Raw genomic sequence first — 18,791 nt, 5'->3', positions numbered from 1 at the left:
TACAGGCTCCAGAGTGATAAACCTTTCCAGTTATGTGTACTTGCCACTATGTGGCAGCCTACTGGAGTACTGTGGCAAGATGGGCCTTTACTATGGATCCACCCACATGTATCTCCGGGAAAATCCTTAGAATATTATCCTGATGTTGTTGCAGCATTGGCACTTAAAGGGATTCAACAAAGCATTTAATTTTTTGGACAATCACCTTCTTCTCTTATTATACCTTACACTAAAGCTCAACTTAATGTTTTGTGTGCTACTCTAGACAACTGGGCTATTCTATGTTGCTCGTTTCAAGGAAATATTGATAATCATTACCCTTCTCATCCATTACTCCATTTTGTTCAGGAACATCCCATCATTTTCCCTAAAGTAACTTCATCCAGTCCAATTCCGGGGGCTGTTAACATTTTTACTGATGGTTCCAAGTCTGGAATGGGAGCTTATGTAATTAATGATTCTCCCCCTGTCCAGCGTCAATTTGCTCCCGGAAATCCACAATGGGTAGAACTACAAATTGTTATTGAGGTTTTTAAACAGTGTTCTTTTCCGTTTAATCTCATTTCGGACTCCATCTATGTGGTACAAGCACTAAAAGTCCTGGAGGCCGTGGGAGCTATTAGTGATGCCCATAATGTATCTGCTTACTTTAATCAGCTTCAACAACTTATCTGTAACCGCACTGCTTCTTTTTATCCAATGCACATCCGGGCTCACACCTCTCTTCCTGGTCCGTTATCACAGGGTAATGCCTGTGCGGACTCAGCCACTAGAGGTCAGTTGATATGCTTGGCTTCCTCCTTAGAGGGGGCTAAATTGTTTCACCAAAATTTCCATGTTAATGCATTAACGCTGCGCAGGCGTTTTTCCATTTCAAGAGCGAATGCTCGTCAGATAGTATTACAATGTCCCCATTGTGTCACGTTTCTTCATCCCCCTACTTATGGAGTGAACCCACAGGGGTTAAAGCCATTGATTGTCTGGCAAATGGATGTGACACATATACCTGACTTTGGTAACCTCAAGTACGTACATGTTTCTGTTGATACGTGCTCTGGAATTATTTATGCTTCTGCTTTATCGGGGAAAAAAGGCACATAATGCCGTTACTCATTGCTTAGAGGCATGGGCAGCATGGGGTGCACCTGCATCCCTTAAGACTGATAATGGACCTGCTTATACTGGCAGGCAATTTACATCTTTTTGTTCTACTATGGGAGTACAACTTACTCATGGTCTCCCTTATAATCGTCAAGGACAAGGCATTGTTGAGCGTGCTCATCGCACCTTAAAGGAAACTTTACAAAAACAAAAGGGGAATAGGAGCTGAACACACTCCTAAAGAACGCCTGTCCTTAGCTCTCTTTACTATTAATTTTTTGAATTTGGATATTCATGGTCGCTCTGCGGCCCATAGACATGTGTCCCCTCAGCCCTCTGTGATTGGCTATGTTAAGTGGAAGGATGTTCTTACGGGCCAATGGAATGGCCCCGACCCCGTGCTGACATGGGTGAGAGGATCTGTATGTGTTTTTCCCCAGGATCGCACGGAACCGTTGTGGGTCCCTGAACGCCTGACAAGAAGAGTCTTGACATCAACCAACCAGCAACAAGAGATACCACAGCAATCCTGTGATGAGGATCTTCATTCTGCTAAGTGCTCTGGCTCTGGTGCTGGTGCCTATGGCACAGACGACACCAATGCAGTGGTGGGCAGTGGCACGGGCATGGCCAATGCCAATGCCGATTCATGATTTAATGATTCCAGGAATGCTTCCCGCATCATTGGTGAATATTTGGCCGGAAATTGGTCCATGGTGGCGGAAGACATGATCCAGTCTCAGCTGACTCAGATAGCTGTTTTGAATAACACCAGTGTTGATCCCGTGACTTTAGGACAATTCACCCGTTGGATTTCTTCTGCTTTTTCCTTTTTTAAAGAGTGGGTGGGAGTAGGCATTTTTGGTGCAATGTGTTGCTTCGGTATGTTCCTCTGTTTGTGGTTTCCCTGTCGCCTCAAGGCCCGCAATGCTCACGATAAGGCTATGATCATACAAGCTCTTGCAGCTTTAGAAAATGGCAACTCACCTCAAGTCTGGCTTGCGCATCTTAAACAGTAAATCTTTGACATGGTCATTGCACCCCAAGTTATTATAACATTGCACTGGGATTGACATGTCTTTCCTCGTTATTCTTTTAGTGTTGGAAAGCCCTTGCACTCTGCCGGTCTTGCTACCATTGCACGCAGATGGGTTTCCACACTAGTGCCTTTGACATGGTCGTTGCACCCCAAGTTATTCTAACATTGCACTGGGTTCGACATGTCCTTCTTTTGTCTTTCTTCTAGTGCTGGAAAGCCCTTGCACTCTGCAGGTCTTGTTGCCATTGCACGCAGAAGGGTTTCCACACTGGTCTTTAGCTATGGCTTTAAAGCCCGTGCCTTTCTCTCAGGGTGTTGTCAACTTAATTGTGGTTGTCCTACAGAGGTAGTCCCAGCTACCCCCTTTTGTTCACCATCGTCACGATACAGGATGCGAGGCAAGGCACTGCACTTGAGTGATCCCGCAGTGGACCGGGACCTCAAGGAGAGCATGTCCTATTGTATGCGGGTTTGACGTGTCCACGCCCCGCCCCACGAAAAAAGGCATCGGCTGATATGGAGTCAGGTCTGGGGAAGGGCCCTCCTTAGGACTGAGCCATACTATGCAGCCATTCTGCACAGTGGGATAGGACCTCTACTCTCGCCTGTATTGTTTTAAGAAAACAGAAAGGGGGCTGGGGATGTGGCTCAAGCGGTAGCGCGCTCGCCTGGCATGCGTGCGGCCCGGGTTCGATCCTCAGCACCACATATCAACAAAGATGTTGTGTCCGCCGAGAACTAAAAAATAAATATTAAAAAAAATTCTCTCTCTCTCTCTCCCCTCTCTGTCACTCTATCTTTTAAAAAAAAAAAAAAGAAAACAGAAAGGCGGAACTGTGGTGAGCCGCCTCTGCCGTTTATGCAGATTATGGTCGCCATTACAAGATGGTGCTGGCTCCGCTGTGGTTTATGACAAACAACTCCTTATTTGGGAGAGTTGGCGCATGGCTTTTCAGCACCCTATGAGAAAGTTCCACGTGGCAGCTTCGCATTGGGACTTGAGATGCTATATTAAGGCTGGGAGGGGCATCTGAGGGATCAGTAGAAGAAATATCAAGGGCCTGAATAAACTGCTGAAAGAAGATTCCTGAGTTGCGTCTTCCTTGCGGGCAAGGGGTCGCAACAAGGAAAGAAGCTGTAGGGCCCTCTAGGAGAAAGGAAAGCTTATGAAACCACAAAAATCCTAAAATAATAGTTTGCTTAAACAACACTAGGAAGACCAGTAGGTTTTCCTCTTTGTAAATGTTATTTCTCAAAATTAGACTCTGATGAAAATTTGATAGGAGAGAATTCCAACATTATAGTCTGGTAAGGACATATGTGGAAATGTGCTCAGTTGAAATTAAAGAACATTTCATGTTTTTGATAATCTGCCAGGTGGAGCACAGAGTGAGGTCCTCTTTTGGAAACAGAGTGAAGGCTAGATGACCTAAGTATTTGGCAGAACCAATATCCTCAAAGAGAAGTTGCATGTTTACTTTGATACACCAATAAATGGGAGGAGGAGGCCTAGGGCTGTGTACCACAGAACACAGCCATTATTTTAGTCAAGATTAAAAAAAAACTCATGTTTTTATATCACCTACCACAGTCATAAGAAAAATCTGAAACATCCGAATGACAGAACCTTAATTTTGCTTCTTAGGGAAACTTCTAGGATTAACCAACTACAAATTACAGTCTTAGGTACCTGACCAGTTGTATCGAGCCATTTACTGGATGTTAGCTGATTGAATGCTGCAGGATATCAGTAAAAAATACTTAGTTTGATTTTGTAGGTATTCTCTTCAGCAAAAACAAAACAGAAGAAAAATGTATACAGAGAAACTATTGTTCATTAAAAATCCTTTCTGCTATTATCAAAATATTCTAGAGAATATAATTTTATTTTTAAACTCAAATAGCAAAAAATATGTATCCAGAATATGGAACAACAGTATCAACTCATAAAAGTAAGAAAGGAGGAGAAAATTACATCTGTGTCTTAGGTCATTAGAAACATCTTTCAGGAAGTCATCACAACTGTACTTAATCTTGTAAGAAGTATGGAGATGCAAATTCTGAAAATTATCAGTAATTGGATCCATTTGAGTTATGATATAATTCATTCCTATGCAAGGCCTGAAGAAAAATTAATAAAAACTTCAAGCAATTTTATATGGTTCATGAAATATTTTTTCTGCAAGTTGGTGGAGAAACTATCAATGGAATGAATTATCCTGACCTGAAATCTTATCTACTAAGAAGAGGTAAACAGTTGTGTAAAGAATCTGGACTTATAATTTTTATCAAAAGAAAATGATCATGAAGATTAATGTTAATTAAGAGATTAAAAATTAAAGACATTATATAAAAATCTATTTATAGAATATTTATGAAGTTGACAGCCTTAAATCATAAATTTTACAGTTCATGATTGACACAATTGGCAATGAATTAGAAAACATTTTGTGGAATTAAATTGAAACAATTACCTGCTAAGCCAATAAAGTAGCAAAGCTTGAATACCCATCGGCTGACACTGGAATGTATTTACTAAAATCCTTTGGTAAGAGGACAGCATCTTTTTTTCCTTCTGAGATCTATAGATTACTATTAATAACACTTTAAATACTTATTGATTTGACTTCAATCTCTCTTTGATTTTTGCAAAGACTAAGTGATTTACTGTGGATTTTCACTGAAAGTCAAATAAACTAGACTTTGTCAAGGTGCTAACAGATTTTCTGCGTCTGAATCCTCAGCAGAAAGGGATGTTGACATAAGTGGATCTGTAGATAATTCTCTGGTTTTTCTCCCTGCATACTTGCTATGTTTCTTGGGCATTTTGTTCATCAGTATACAAGTTGTTCACAAGAACTTTATTTGACCTTTGGCAGAGCATCTTCTAGGACAATGCTCATGGCCTGGGAGCTGGTTTTGCAATGCTCTAGAGGATGATTGGGACTGTGGGTACATGTCACCTTACTGCCTGCTGTGCCCCATGGAGGGTTGAAGCCCCGTTAAGCATGGGCCTGGCCATACATCAATGATGGAGGAATTTCATATACAATTTATGGAACTGTGAGGAATGTGTAACATCAGCAGAGAAGAAATGTCAGCTATTCTAATAGTGTCTCTTTATGGGGAGGAGCTGGTTCTGTCTCACAGAAGCCTGGAAGTTACTATTCTTTGTAAAGATCGTCTCTTGGTGTCACAGGAGTCACCGCCCAGGTATTAATGTTGTTATAGCCAAATATACAAGAATTGATCTGCTGTGTTACTATCTGAACTCCACAAATGCTGCTTGAACCTCTGTTCAGTGCTATACACTGTGCTTGGCACATAACAGAACTAGGGATGCAGCACTTTGAACCACAGAGAGCACCTAACCTATGCTTGCTGTTTGCAGTCAGCATTATTGAGCACCACTATCTATAAATTACACTCATTTAATTCTCACCAGGATGTCGTGAACTGATTATCATCATCCTATCATCATCATCATTATTATGCCATTTCCCCTGTGTGACAGTTTGGACTCAGAACAGTGAAGTGACCCATATGCTTCATAAAAGTCCCTTGGCTCCAGGGACTGCATCCTCCATACCTGCTCATCCTTAAGAAACCAACTTCCTCCCCTAGGACCTGGCTGCCCAGAGTGTGACCCATTGATGCCCAACTCAGGATCACCTGGTGCTCATTACAAATGCAGACCTACTAAATCAGACCTGCATTTCCACAGGATCTCAGAGGCCATTTGCACACTGTGTTTCAGCAAAACTGCACCAGGAAGAATCAAAGGCAGCTGAGAGCAGCACCTGCTACAAACCCCACAGCTTTACTCTCTGCAGGATGAAGTTCCATTGAGGGAAAATTCATTTTGACTCTGTAAGGTTTCATTTTAAAGTGCCCCAAAGCAGCTTGTTGCCAGGCAATTTCATCTGGAAGGCAGTTTGCTTAACAGACCTTTAAAACTTATATTTCCCACAGTGACCTTACATTTAATGATTTGGTTTAGCAAACATTCATCACTGTCTTTTGTGTGCCAGGCACTGTGTGACCAGCAGGCCTTCGTGATTTCCTATGGGAAGTGGCTGTCCCTGCTATTCCCTGCTTATTGTGATTCACTCCATTCTTGGTTTTAAGATGCATGTTTATGATAAAATTGTCTCTGCACTTCTCTTATGGCTGCTTTTTTGTTGATTCATTCATTTAGTCAACAAACATTTAAAAACGGTGTACAGGGCACTGCAGAAGCCTTTTATGTTTACACGTAGTCAGCTGTTATACAAAAGCACACCCTGAAGTAATTCTTCCATGGGCACATATTTTTAAATGAAGTTTTTTTTTGTTGTTGTTGTTGTTACTGTTTAAGCACTAGCAATTTTATCTTGGATTTTATGGCTAATAGAGTTGTTCTAGTTAAAGGATTTGAAAACTTTTCAACCGACATCTTCCTTGGAAATTTGTCTTAGAGAAGAGGACCTGGGGGCTGGGTGTGCAGCTCAGTGGTAGACCACTTGCTTAGAATGTGTGAAGCCCTGGGTTTGACCCCCCAGCTCCTACAGAGAGAGAGAAAGAAAAGAACTTAAGAATCAAAAGCTGGGAATTCCTAGGATTTATACTCTCCATAACAATTTAACTTATTTGCCTTTTAAAATCAGCAGAAAAAAAAGACAGAAGTTTGATAATAAAGATTTAATAGTATTTAGTTTATTTGATTTTTATCTCAGGATTAACTTTTTTATATAGCACCTCAGTTGGGGTACCTGGCACTTAATAGGGATCATTAATTTAAATATTTCAGGTCCTCCTTTACCATTAATGTGTCATATAAAGAAGTATCATCAAAGCCATTCAATGGAAACTGATTTCTTTATGGGAAGCTATACTTCTAAAACTTCCACTACAAAGAGAAGCAACCTGTCACATAATTTTATTTAGTCTAGGGATATGACAAGATGCAAAGCCTTCAGGCACAGAGAACACTTCCTGTTCATTCTGCACTATAGGATGACTCTACCTTTGTTTGGAAGCTTTTGGGAAGTCATTAGATACTGATTACTCAGCCTAATGAGTTTGATTGATATCACATTGAAAGATGTTTTAAAAAAGGTTTAAAAGTCCAGAAATTGTGGGAAGCAGCTGATAGTTTTTTAATTAAATGTTTTACATATATTTATAGACAGTTGAATGCCCAGAGTTACATGGTCAGTTCAATGAGGTTTGATAAACTTACATATGGACCATTACCTCAGTCATTTTCATCTCCCCTGTTTATTGGCCATTTTCCTTCTTTCAGGAATCACACCAATTGCATAATATATTTTTGTTCTCATTAAACATTTTGAAGTAGGCAAAAGTAGTATTCCCAGTTGAATTTTTTTTACAAAAGGGAAATGCTTCGGGAGAGTATAACATTTGCCTACTCACCAAACTGCCAACTCAGTGATAATGACGGGATTCAAACCTGGCTTGTCTGACTCCAGTTCCTTTACCACTGTAGAGTGTCAGGTCTTCAGAACTGCAGCATCAGGAATCTCATGTGCAACATGGAACCATTTATGAGGTTTCGTGGGCAAGCCACACTCAGCATTCCCCTTTCTCCATCTATTCTCTTCAGTGGGCATGTGCTCATCCGTGACCTTTACTAAGGTATAAGCTTTGATGAGGGAGAGGTCAGTAACATATTAATTTCTTACTTCCTTGTTCCAGAGACTATTCCAGTGATCTGTTCACAGTGGTAATTCAATAAACATTTGCTAAAACACACTGTTATAATTGTGTGTATTTTTAAATCTTTATAAATCTGCCTATGTAAATTTTCCTCTTTTCAAGTGATAAGGGGAAATATTTCAGTAAGTCTTTTCATGTGTCATAATTAGCAGAACACTGTGGAGAAATGCTCCTACAGAAAACAAAATAATCTCATCCTCATATGGAATAGCAAAAAAATATGTTACCACCTCCAATTACTGAGTTTTTACTACTTATCAGTCTCTGCTAAATGATTTATTTCCCTTATTTCTATATTGTGGCCCAAAGCACAATCTCTAAAATAAACTCCTTGGTTTAAATCCAACCTCTACTTTTTATTAGCTGTAGTTTTTTGGGGGGCAAATCATTTTATATGTATGTGCTTCAGTTTCTTCATCTTTGCAATGGGGTAACAGTGCCTATATAATCCATGGGAATTAAACATCTGGACACGCTTAGACATGGGCTTGGCCCATGCAAGGGGTTTTTGTTGTTGTTGTGACCTTGTTTACCTTTTTAAAATCACCAGTTGAAACCAATCTTTCCTTTCTCTTAATTACTTTTGGAAATCAAGATAAATATTGTGGTTCATATTGCCTTGCAGAAAATTTGGTTAAGACTTCTGGATGATTTCACCCTATATAGGAGTTTTCTGAAATTTGAACAAATTTTGACAGAATGTTCTTAATATGTTTATGTGTAAAGTACAAATCTCTCAGAATTGCATGAAATGTATAATAACATCGCTAACAGTGTCATTAACTCTGGAAACCTCATCCTAAGCAAACACTGAGGTGAGGAAGGCTTAATGAGAAACCAATAATCTAGAATCTACTCAGCTGACATTAGAATTAAGGAAAAGATCTGCGTTTTGTAAGATTACTACAAAAGGTAAATATTTAACTAAAAACAACAAAAATCTAGTAAAAAATGGAGTGTCTTCCTTTTATTATCTGCTCTCAGCACTTCTATTCAACATTTTATTGGAGGTGACAACCAGGGCAATAAAATTAGGCAATAAAATAAAATAAAATGTAAAGAGATGAGAAAGAAAAAAACGATCTCTGTTCTAAGATGACAAGTTCTGAAGATTAAAAAAATCCTAAGGAAACTACTAAAAATATTTGAACTAATAAAGGAGATCAATGGGTTTGTAGGATACAAAAGTCAATGCACAAAAATGAATTAATTGTATTTCTTTTCAGTAAGAATGATCAAACTTAAAACAAAATTAAGACAACAATACCACTTAAAATGGCATCAGAAAGAATAAAATACTCAGGAATAAATTTAAGAAAAGAAGTAGTAAACTTAAAGTCTGGAAATTCCAAAACGCTCTGAAAAGAAATTAAAGAACTAAATAAATGAAAAGATACCCTATATTCATGTATCATAAGATTAAACATTGTTAAGATGGCAAATACTCCCAAATTCATCTAGAAATTCAATTTAACCTCTATCATAATTTCTGCTAAATCTTTGTGGGAACTGACAAACTAAACCTAAAATTTATATGGAAATTCAAGAGACCCAAGGTAGTGAAAACAATCAAGAACAGGAAGAACAAAGTTTGAGGATTCTTCCCTTTCAGATTTTAATTCTTACTAGAAAGCAACAGTAATCAAGACAATATCATGCTGGCATAAGAATAGATATGTAGATCACTGGAATAGAATAGGGAATTCTGCAACAAATGTTCACATTTATAGTTAATTGATTTTTGACAAAGATACCAAGACAAGTAAATGTGGAAAGAATAATCTTTTCCACAAGTTGTGCTAGGACACTGGATAGCCACATGCAAAAGAATGAATTGGACTCTTACCTTATTCTAAATACAAAACCTAACTCAAAATGGAGCAAGACTTAAACATAAAAGCTATATCTACAAAACAAAAGTATATGTCTTTACAATCTTTGATTTGGCAATGTATTTTTAAACATAACACAAACAGCACAAACATCCATTACATGGATAAATTGAACCCTATCAAAATTAAAACTTTGATGCTTCAAAAAATACTATCAAGAAAGTACAATTTACAGAATGGAAGAAAAGTTTTAAAAATAGTATATTGGATAAGGGGCTTGTATCTAGCATATAAAGATGCCTTATAACTCAACAATAAAATGACAAAAAAACCAATTAAAGTATCTGAATAGAATGGTGAATAGACAAAGGATCTGAATAAATATTTCTCCAAAGAGCATATACAAACAGACAGTAGACACATGAAAGGATGCTCAGCATCATTTGTCAATAGGGAAATGACAATCAAAACCATGATGAGCCAGGCTTAGTGGAACATGCTTGTAATCCCAGTGGCTCAGGAGGCTGAGACATAAGAATTGCAAGTTCAAAGCCAGCCTCAGTAAAAGTGAAGTGCTAAGCAATTCAGTGAGACTCTGTCTCTAAATTTAAAAAAAAATAGGGCTGGGAATATAGCTCAGTGGCTTAGTGCCCCTGAGTTCAATCTTCAGTACCCCCCGCCAAAAAAAAATCCATGACAAGATACCGCTTCAAAACCACAGGGACAGTTATAATGCAAAAGTAAGATAATGACAACTTGGAGAAATCAAACCCTCATATACTGTTGCTAAGAATATAAAATGATGCACCTGCTTTGGAAAATAGTGCGGCAACTCCTCAAGAGGTTAAATAGAGTTATCATTTGACCCAGCAATTATATATATCCACATAAACATATGTCCACATAAAACCTTGTCCACAAACACTCCTAGAAATTTTATTTATAATTGTCAAAGGTAGAAACAACAAACTTCTAAAAAATCCAGAAATGTAAGAATACAAAAAGTTAGAAAGTGGAAGAACAGGAACACGCACATACGCGCACACACATACACACACACACACACCCCAAACATGTATATGTGTCCATCTCTATAGATAGATAGATAGATAAGTATTGATAACTATGAAGTCTGAACCAAAATGAAGGTGGTATAAGTATATTAAAATAAGGCAAAGTAAACTTTAAAGCAAGATCATTACCAGAGAGGATCTATCTACCTGATGATATCACTATTTTAATATTTGTAAAACTAGCAATACAACATCAAAACATATAAAAGAAAAATGGGCAAAAAATGAAAGGAAAAATACTCTAAATTAAAATGAGAAACATTCACATACTTTTTTTGATGGCTGATAGAATAATCACACACACACACAGGAAGAATACAGATAATAGGAAAAACTTGCCTAATTGAAGTTATAGAACACTGTGAACAATAATGACTTAAAATACTCTTTATATTCATTTATATTTTTTATAAGTACAGAGTAAAATACTTGGAAAAATTGTCCATATGCCTGGCTATAATGCAAACCTCAAAAAATTTTAGAAAATTAAAATCATTCAGAGTATGTTTTCTGACCACAATGAAGTTAACTAGATATCGTTAGTAACTAGAAAATCCCCAAACAACTAGAAATTAGGCAAACACATCTAAATTTCACCATTGGTTTAAATAAGTGTCACACCAGAAATTAAGAAATTACTAACATATTACCAAAAGTACTCTATAGGTTTAATGCAATGCCAATCAAAATCCCAATGGCATTTCTTGTAGAAATAGAGAAAGCAATCATGAAATTCATATGGAAAAATAAAAGACCCAGAATAGCAAAAGCAATTCTAAGCAGGAAGAGTGAATCAGGCGGTATAGCCATACCAGACTTCAAACTAAACTACAGAGCAATAGTAACAAAAACAGCATGGTACTGGTACCAAAACAGGCGGGTGGACCAATGGTACAGAATAGAGGACACAGAAACCAATCCACAAAATTACAACTATTTTATATTTGACAAAGGGGCTAAAAGCATGCAATGGAGAAAGGATAGCATCTTCAACAAATGGTTCTGGGAAAACTGGAAATCCATATGCAACAAAATGAATCTGAATCCCTTTCTCTCGCCATGCACAAAAGTTAACTCAAAATGGATCAGGGAGCTTGATATAAAAACAGAGACTCTGCGTCTGATAGAAGAAAAAGTTGGCTCCAATCTACAAATTGTGGGGTCAGGCTCCAAATACCTTAATAGGACACCCATAGCACAAGAATTAAAAAACAAGAATCAACAAATGGGACTTACTCAAACTAAAAAGTTTTTTTCTCAGCAAGAGAAATGATAAGAGAGGTAAATAGGAAGCCTAAATCCTGGGAACAAATTTTTACTCCTCACACTCAGATAGAGTCCTAATATCCAGAGTATACAAAGAACTCAAAAAGTTAAACAATAAGAAAACAAATAACCCAATCAACAAATGGGCCAAGGACCTGAACAGACACTTCTCAGAGGAGGACATACAATCAATCAACAAGTACATGAAAAAATGCTCACCATCTCTAGAAGTCAGAGAAATGCAAATCAAAACAACCCTTAGATACCAACTCACTCCAGTAAGATTGGCAAAGTAAAACAAACAAGTGCTGGCGAGTATGTGGGGGAAAGTGTACACTTGTACATTGCTGGTGGGACTGCAAATTGGTGTGGCCAATTTGGAAAGCAGTTTGGAGATTTCTTGGAAAGCTGGGAATGGAACCACCATTTGACCCAGCTATTCCCCTTCTCAGACTATTTCCTAAAGACCTCAAAAGGGTGTACTATAGGGATACTGCTACATCGATGTTCATAGCAGCACAATTCACAATAACTAGACTGTGGAACCAACCTAGATGCCCTTCAATAGATGAATGAATTAAAAAATGTGGCATTTATACACAATGATGTATTACTCAGCACCAAAAAATGACAAAATCATGGCATTTGCAGGGAAATGGATGGCATTCAAGCAGATTATGCTAAGTGAAGCCAGCCAATCCCTAAAAAACAAATGCCAAATGTCTTCTTTGATATAAGAAGAGCAACTAAGAACAGAGCATAGAGGAAGAACTTGAGAAGAAGATTAACATTAAACAGGGATGAGAGGTGGGAGGGAAAGGGAAAGAGAAGGGAAATTGCATGGAAATGGAAGGAGACCCTCATTGTTATACAAAATTACATATAAGAGGAAGTGAGGGGAAAGGGAAAAAAACAAGGGAGAGAAATGATTTACAGTAGATGGGGTAGAGAGAAAAGATGGGAGGGGATAGTAGAGGATAGAAAAGGCACTAGAATACAACAGACACTAGTATGGCAGTATGTAACAATGTAGATGTGTAACTGATGTGATTCTGCAATCTGTATATGGGGTAAAAATGGGAGTTCATAACCCACTTGAATCTAATGTATGAAATATGATATGTCAAGAGCTTTGTAATGTTTTGAACAACTAATAAAAAAAAGAAAATCCCAAACAACTAGAAATTAGGCAAACACATCTAAATTTCACCATTGGTTTGAATAAATATCACACCAGAAATTAAGAAATATTATAAAGTAAGTGAAAATAAAAATACATTAAAATTCTTAAGATGCAGCTAAAGAAGTGTGGGAATTTTTAGTTTTAAATGCATGTTAGAAAAGGCAGAAACTAAAAAATGATGACTTTAAATTCCATCTTGAGAAAATGAAAATGATACAGCAAATCAAGTTCAAAGAAAGTAGATAGAATTATAATTCCTGCATCCTAAAAATGTTGTATTAAAAACAGAATGCATGTTAAGTGTTTGACATAGAGACAGAAACATGGATAAGATCCAATAAAACGTTGTTATCTATTTTTATTATTAGAATAGGACAATAAGATCTAGAAGATCCACCTCATTTCTCTTCAAGGGCAACATATGCACTTCACAGTGTTTATCTTTCTCATAATAACCTCCTCCTTTTGTTGATAAATCAGCTGGTGGAATTTCTGGTAGAAATTCTAAGCCAAAGTGGGGAAGGAACAAGTAGAACTAAAATTTATTGCTACTTCCTAGGTGACAAACATTGTCAAGCATATCACCCATGTTGGTTTATTCCACCCTTACAGGGAGCTGGAGAGGTAAAGACTAATGTGCACATTTCACAGCTTTAACCACTGAGGCTTCTACAGGCAAACCATCTGACTCACTTAATGGAAAAGGTAGAATGGGAGCTTAGATATCAGCCTGAGCCTAAAACTAGGGACGTGCATTAGATTGCATCATCAAAGTGTCCCTTTAGCAATGGGGTAAATGAATCCTGGCTATATCCAGTGTATGTATTCTCAGCTGTCTTGTAGGTCCCAAACTGGAATGTTCAGCATTGCTTGTTGTTTAATTAATCAGAAGGGGGGAGATGCTGAGGGCCATTGCCAAGTAGGAATGATACATCGAAATTTCCTTGCCAGCGTACTCCATGTTGCTTAGAGGAAGGACTCGTGGAAATGGACTTGCCTTGGACATTCGCTGAGACATTGCATGTGTGTTTGAGAAAGGTGACCCTGCTCAAGGACCAGGGTGGATCCAGGTTTAGGGTATATCCTGTAGGTTTTAGGAAGTATCCCGCTCCTTGGGTTTAGGGCGTTCCTGGTTTAGGGTTTAGGGCATTCCTGGTTTAAGACAATCTGGGTTTAGGGCAGTTCAAGGTTTAAGGTTATTCCTGCTGGGAATAGGGCGTATCATGCTGCCTGAGTTCCTGTTGAGTTCTCATGGAATTCAGAAGGTATTTGGGATAAAAAGCCTGGGGGAGTACGTGTATTTGGTGGCAGAACTTGGATTTCCCCAGAACGTGTTTGTACAGGGCCGGTGTGAGTTCGGGAATAAATAATTGCTGTTTGAATCTACAAAGCTGTGAGTGGCTCGTGATCTTGTGTCCAGCCAGACTGTGGCACTGGAAGAGTTCTTTTAATGCTTTCTTCATGCCTCTAAAGGGTTTAGCAAATACACATTTGGGCACTTTGAATCATGTACTTGTGGCTCAAAACTGGCCCTGCATACGCAAGAGTAAGGCCACTGTGGGACAGCCAGCCTGGGTGCAGAGCAGTGTCCTTACCAAGCTGATGATGAAGAGACCAAGACCTGTTTCAAAAGAGTAAACTGGGACATTTCCTGGAGATACACTCTGTGCCAACCCTGTGTAAAGTCTTTATGTGAAGCTGTCCCCGTTTCTGCAGTTCTGTATCTAGACGGGCCAGAACTTTCCATCTGTCCACTCTTCAGCTTCCAGCTGGGAAAAGCAGGGCAGCCAGGCCTAGCAGCTCAGCCTTCCTAGGGTGAGCATGCCAACTGCCTCCAATGGTTGTGACAGTGACCAGATTCTGATTCTGCAGGTGGGGGTGGAAGTGGGATGCAGGTGATCTACTCATAGGATAGTGATTATAGTGAGTGTGATGTTTAGATTAAGGTGGAAAAAAAAACATTCTTCACCACCATGTAATATGAATCTGTTCTCTATGGTTTCCATTAAAAAAAATCCAGGAAACTAGACACTATCTTTCCCCTGTATTGCCCAAACAGACATGTGCTTGGTAAATTTTGCACCTAAAGAAAGAGACAAAGTGCATGATCCAGTTTTCCTGCTTTTGTAAAGTAGAACTCAGTTGGACTCCACACATGCTGCAATCATGGGGGGGAAAATGAATGCTTTAGAAATACACACTCTTCATCAAATTGTTTAGATTTAAATTTCAAAACTTGGCATTGTAGAAAAGTGCAGAAAATATCTAATTTTATACATAACTTCATCTGTTAGACAAAAAAGTCAGTAATTTTTTTGATTGAGAAAGGCTTTGGTTTGAAATACAACCCTCCCTCCTGCTCTCCTCCCCACCCCCACAGAAGCCATCTAACCAGGGCCTAGTGGCTAAGGGCACTGCAGGACTGGGGCTGCTGAGTGGATCACCAAATCTTTCCATTTCTGCTACTGGCATTTCCTAAATTCTCCCCAAATGTCAACATTTTTTTAAACAAAACAAGTGTGTGTCACTTTAAATAAATGTGATAAAAACTTTAAATAGAAAACTAGAAACAAAAGTATATCTGCAATGATAAGTCCTTAATCACTGAGAGAAAATGTTGGGAGGTTTTATTTACTTTTGTTAAATGTCTTATCCTCAAGACAGAGCCAGGAAACTGAGATGGTGTGAATGTTTTTACTTGACAAATTAGAAAAAAGCATCACTATTGATAAATAAAAGCAAGATTTCCCCAGCAACCACAAACTTTGAGTGGGAAAACCTACACCCTGTGATGGTGATCTAATTTCTAGTAAATAAAATCTACGATGAAGCTGTTCCAGATCCCAGAATTCTCGTTTTGGAGATGGATAGTTTGGAGATCCCTGGGGGGACATAAAATGTGGGATGTGGGGCATTGCTGATGGAAAATTCAGAGATTTTATTTATTCTGTGATGAATGTTTGGATTCACGAGACCAAGGGCATGGTTGTCTTTCATCCAACTCAGAGTGGACAGTCAGAGCACAATTTTTACAGGAAAAAAATATTTCTCTTGCCATTGAAACATTTCCCTGAGCCATCTCGCCCCCAGCCTCCTCTCATCACCAAGGCAACCATGTTAAATAACATGGAAAGCCAGCCAGCCACTGTGCCCATGCTCAAGCCAGCCAAAATAAGTCTTTTTTATCATTGCCAGTTCTTAGAATCTTGATACATTCAGATTGATATAAAGCATCAAGTGGTGGGAAGAATCTTACATAGTAGCAATTCTCAAGTGTAGCCTAGTATCCTCAGTCTCTCCCATACTTATGAACACTGATGCCTGGACCCCTGGCCCAGGCCCACTGCATCATGAAGAGCCCAGGGATATGCATTGTGATAAGTGATATGTATGGCACTAAAGCTTGATAACTGTTGATCTAGGGGGAAAGTCAGAGGATTCTCATTCCTTACTTATTGATATTATTTAACAGATAAGAAAATACAGGTTTCCACAGGGAAATCACATGGCTTTTTCCTGGAGCTTTCCTCCCTTTTAGCTGCTTGTCTCATTTAAGCAGAATAATTGGGTTCCCTCTCATGCCAACTGAACACCCTTCATAGATGATCTAAGAGTCATTAGTGGGTTGCCCTTGATAGTATATGATTGCATCAGGGACTTTGGTCAATTTTTCCTGACTTCACACTCAAGAGGACCTGTGGCTCCTGAGGCATATAGGTACTGAAGTGTTAGATTCTGTGCAGATTTTTCAACCATTTTTATTTTATCCATTTATTTCAACACATACAGCTTAGAGATTTTAGGCGATTGCCAGGTGGCTAGCACCTTGCCAGCATAATTCTTCCTGCTTGGGAGGGGATCATCCACCTGAGAAAATTAATGTATGAAATAGTGAAGAAATAAAAGACAAAGTCAGAGAAATAGTTTTAAGGAAGTGCCTGATAGGTCCAGCCCATGCAGGAGCTGGTGCTGAACAGTTAGAAAATGGCTCTCATTATTTGTTTGTTTGTTTGTTTGTTTTCATGCTCAGCTTGTTGAGTTCTTTATATACCCTAGAGATTAGTGCTCTATTTGATGTATGAGGGGTGAAAATTTGCTCCCAGGATATAGGCTCCCTGTTCACATCACAGATTACTTCTTTTGCTGAGAAAAAAATTTTTAGTTTGAATCCATCCCACTTGTTGATTCTTGGTTTTAATTCTTGTGCTATAGGCATCTTATTAAGGAAGTTTGGGCCTAGCCCCAGGTGATGAAGATTAGGGCCTACTTTTTCTTCTGTTAGACACAGATTCCTCTAAATGGGCCAAGGACCTGAACAGACACTTCTCAGAAAAGGATATATAATCAATCAACAAATATATGAAAAAATGCTCATCGTCTCTAGCAATCAGAGAAATGCAAATCAAAACTACTCTAAGATACCGTCTCACTCCAGAAAGAATGGCAGCTATTATGAAGACAAACAACAAGTGTTGGCAATGATTCGGGGGAAAAAAGGTACACTCATATATTGCTTGTGGGACTGCAAATTTGGAAAGCAGTATGGAGATTCTTTGGAAATCTGGGAATGGAATCACCATTTGAGCCAGCTATTCCTCTTCTTGGACTATACTCAAAGGAACTAAAAACAGCATACTACAGGGACACAGCCACGTCAATGTTTACAGCAGCACAATTCACAATAACTAAACTATGGAGGCAATCTAGATGTCTTTCAGTGGATGAATGGATAAAAAAATGGCATTTATACACAATGGAATATTACTCAGCAATAAAAAAGAACAAAATCATGGCATTTGCATGTAAATGGATTATACTAAGTGAAGTTAGAGAAGATTATACTAAGTGAAGTTAGCCAATCCCCAAAAAACAAATGCCAAATGTTTTATCTGATATAAGGAGGGTGACTCAAAGTGGGGTAGGGAGAGAGACCATGGGGGGAGTATTATTTCTAGATAGGGAAGAGGGGAGAGAGAAAAAGGGAGGGGGAAGGGGAATAGCAAGGATGGGGGATGTGATGGTCATCATTTTACAAAATGTATGTATAAGGATTTGAATTTGGTGTCAACATACTTTAATACAAACAGATATATAAAAAATTGTGGTATATATGTATTAATAATTATAATGAAAAAAAGAGAGAGTACATGTATAATGGCATAATTTTGGCTTGAACATACTTTATATACAGAGATATGAAAAATTGTGCTGTAAATGGGTAATAATGAGTGTAAGGCATTCCACTGTTGTTATGTATGTAAAAAAAATAAAAAATTTAAAAATATCCTCAGAGCTCTGACAATTCATGTTTCCAGTGGTGAATCATCTTTTGCTCTTTTCCCCTCTTTTATAAGGGATCACACTAAATTAGTTTTCACTTTTATTCTTTGCCTACAATTATTAGCTTTCTTGGCTTTGTCAGAAAAATCCATTGGAAAGTTTATCTCCGGGGCAAATCTCAAGGAAAGAGCATGTTTATCACTTCAAGGGGCTGTAATCCAAAGGCAGCCCCAGGTCCACCAGTTTTATAACACATGAACTGAAGGAGAAAGTCCAAATTAGACTCCAATATACAATAC

At 38.4% G+C, this 18,791-nt stretch overlaps 1 protein-coding gene across 1 annotated transcript in view; it reads left to right on the top strand.

The window, feature by feature from the left end:
* The window catches only part of LOC144364882 (protein O-mannosyl-transferase TMTC1-like), a 94,438-nt gene extending 75,942 nt beyond the window's left edge, over window positions 1–18,496 (top strand). The window contains exon 3 of the mRNA XM_078014970.1: window positions 1,542–18,496. Within this exon, the coding sequence (XP_077871096.1) occupies window positions 1,542–1,578 (37 nt within the window). The 3' untranslated portion in view covers window positions 1,579–18,496. The remainder of the gene's footprint in view (window positions 1–1,541) is intronic.
* The last annotated feature ends 295 nt before the right edge of the window (window positions 18,497–18,791 follow it).

Source organism: Ictidomys tridecemlineatus, chromosome 6 (genome assembly GCF_052094955.1).
Source record: "Ictidomys tridecemlineatus isolate mIctTri1 chromosome 6, mIctTri1.hap1, whole genome shotgun sequence".
Classification (NCBI taxonomy): domain Eukaryota; kingdom Metazoa; phylum Chordata; class Mammalia; order Rodentia; family Sciuridae; genus Ictidomys; species Ictidomys tridecemlineatus.
The sequence above is the reverse complement of the archived record's forward strand: the minus strand, read 5'-3'. Positions and strand labels throughout refer to the sequence as shown.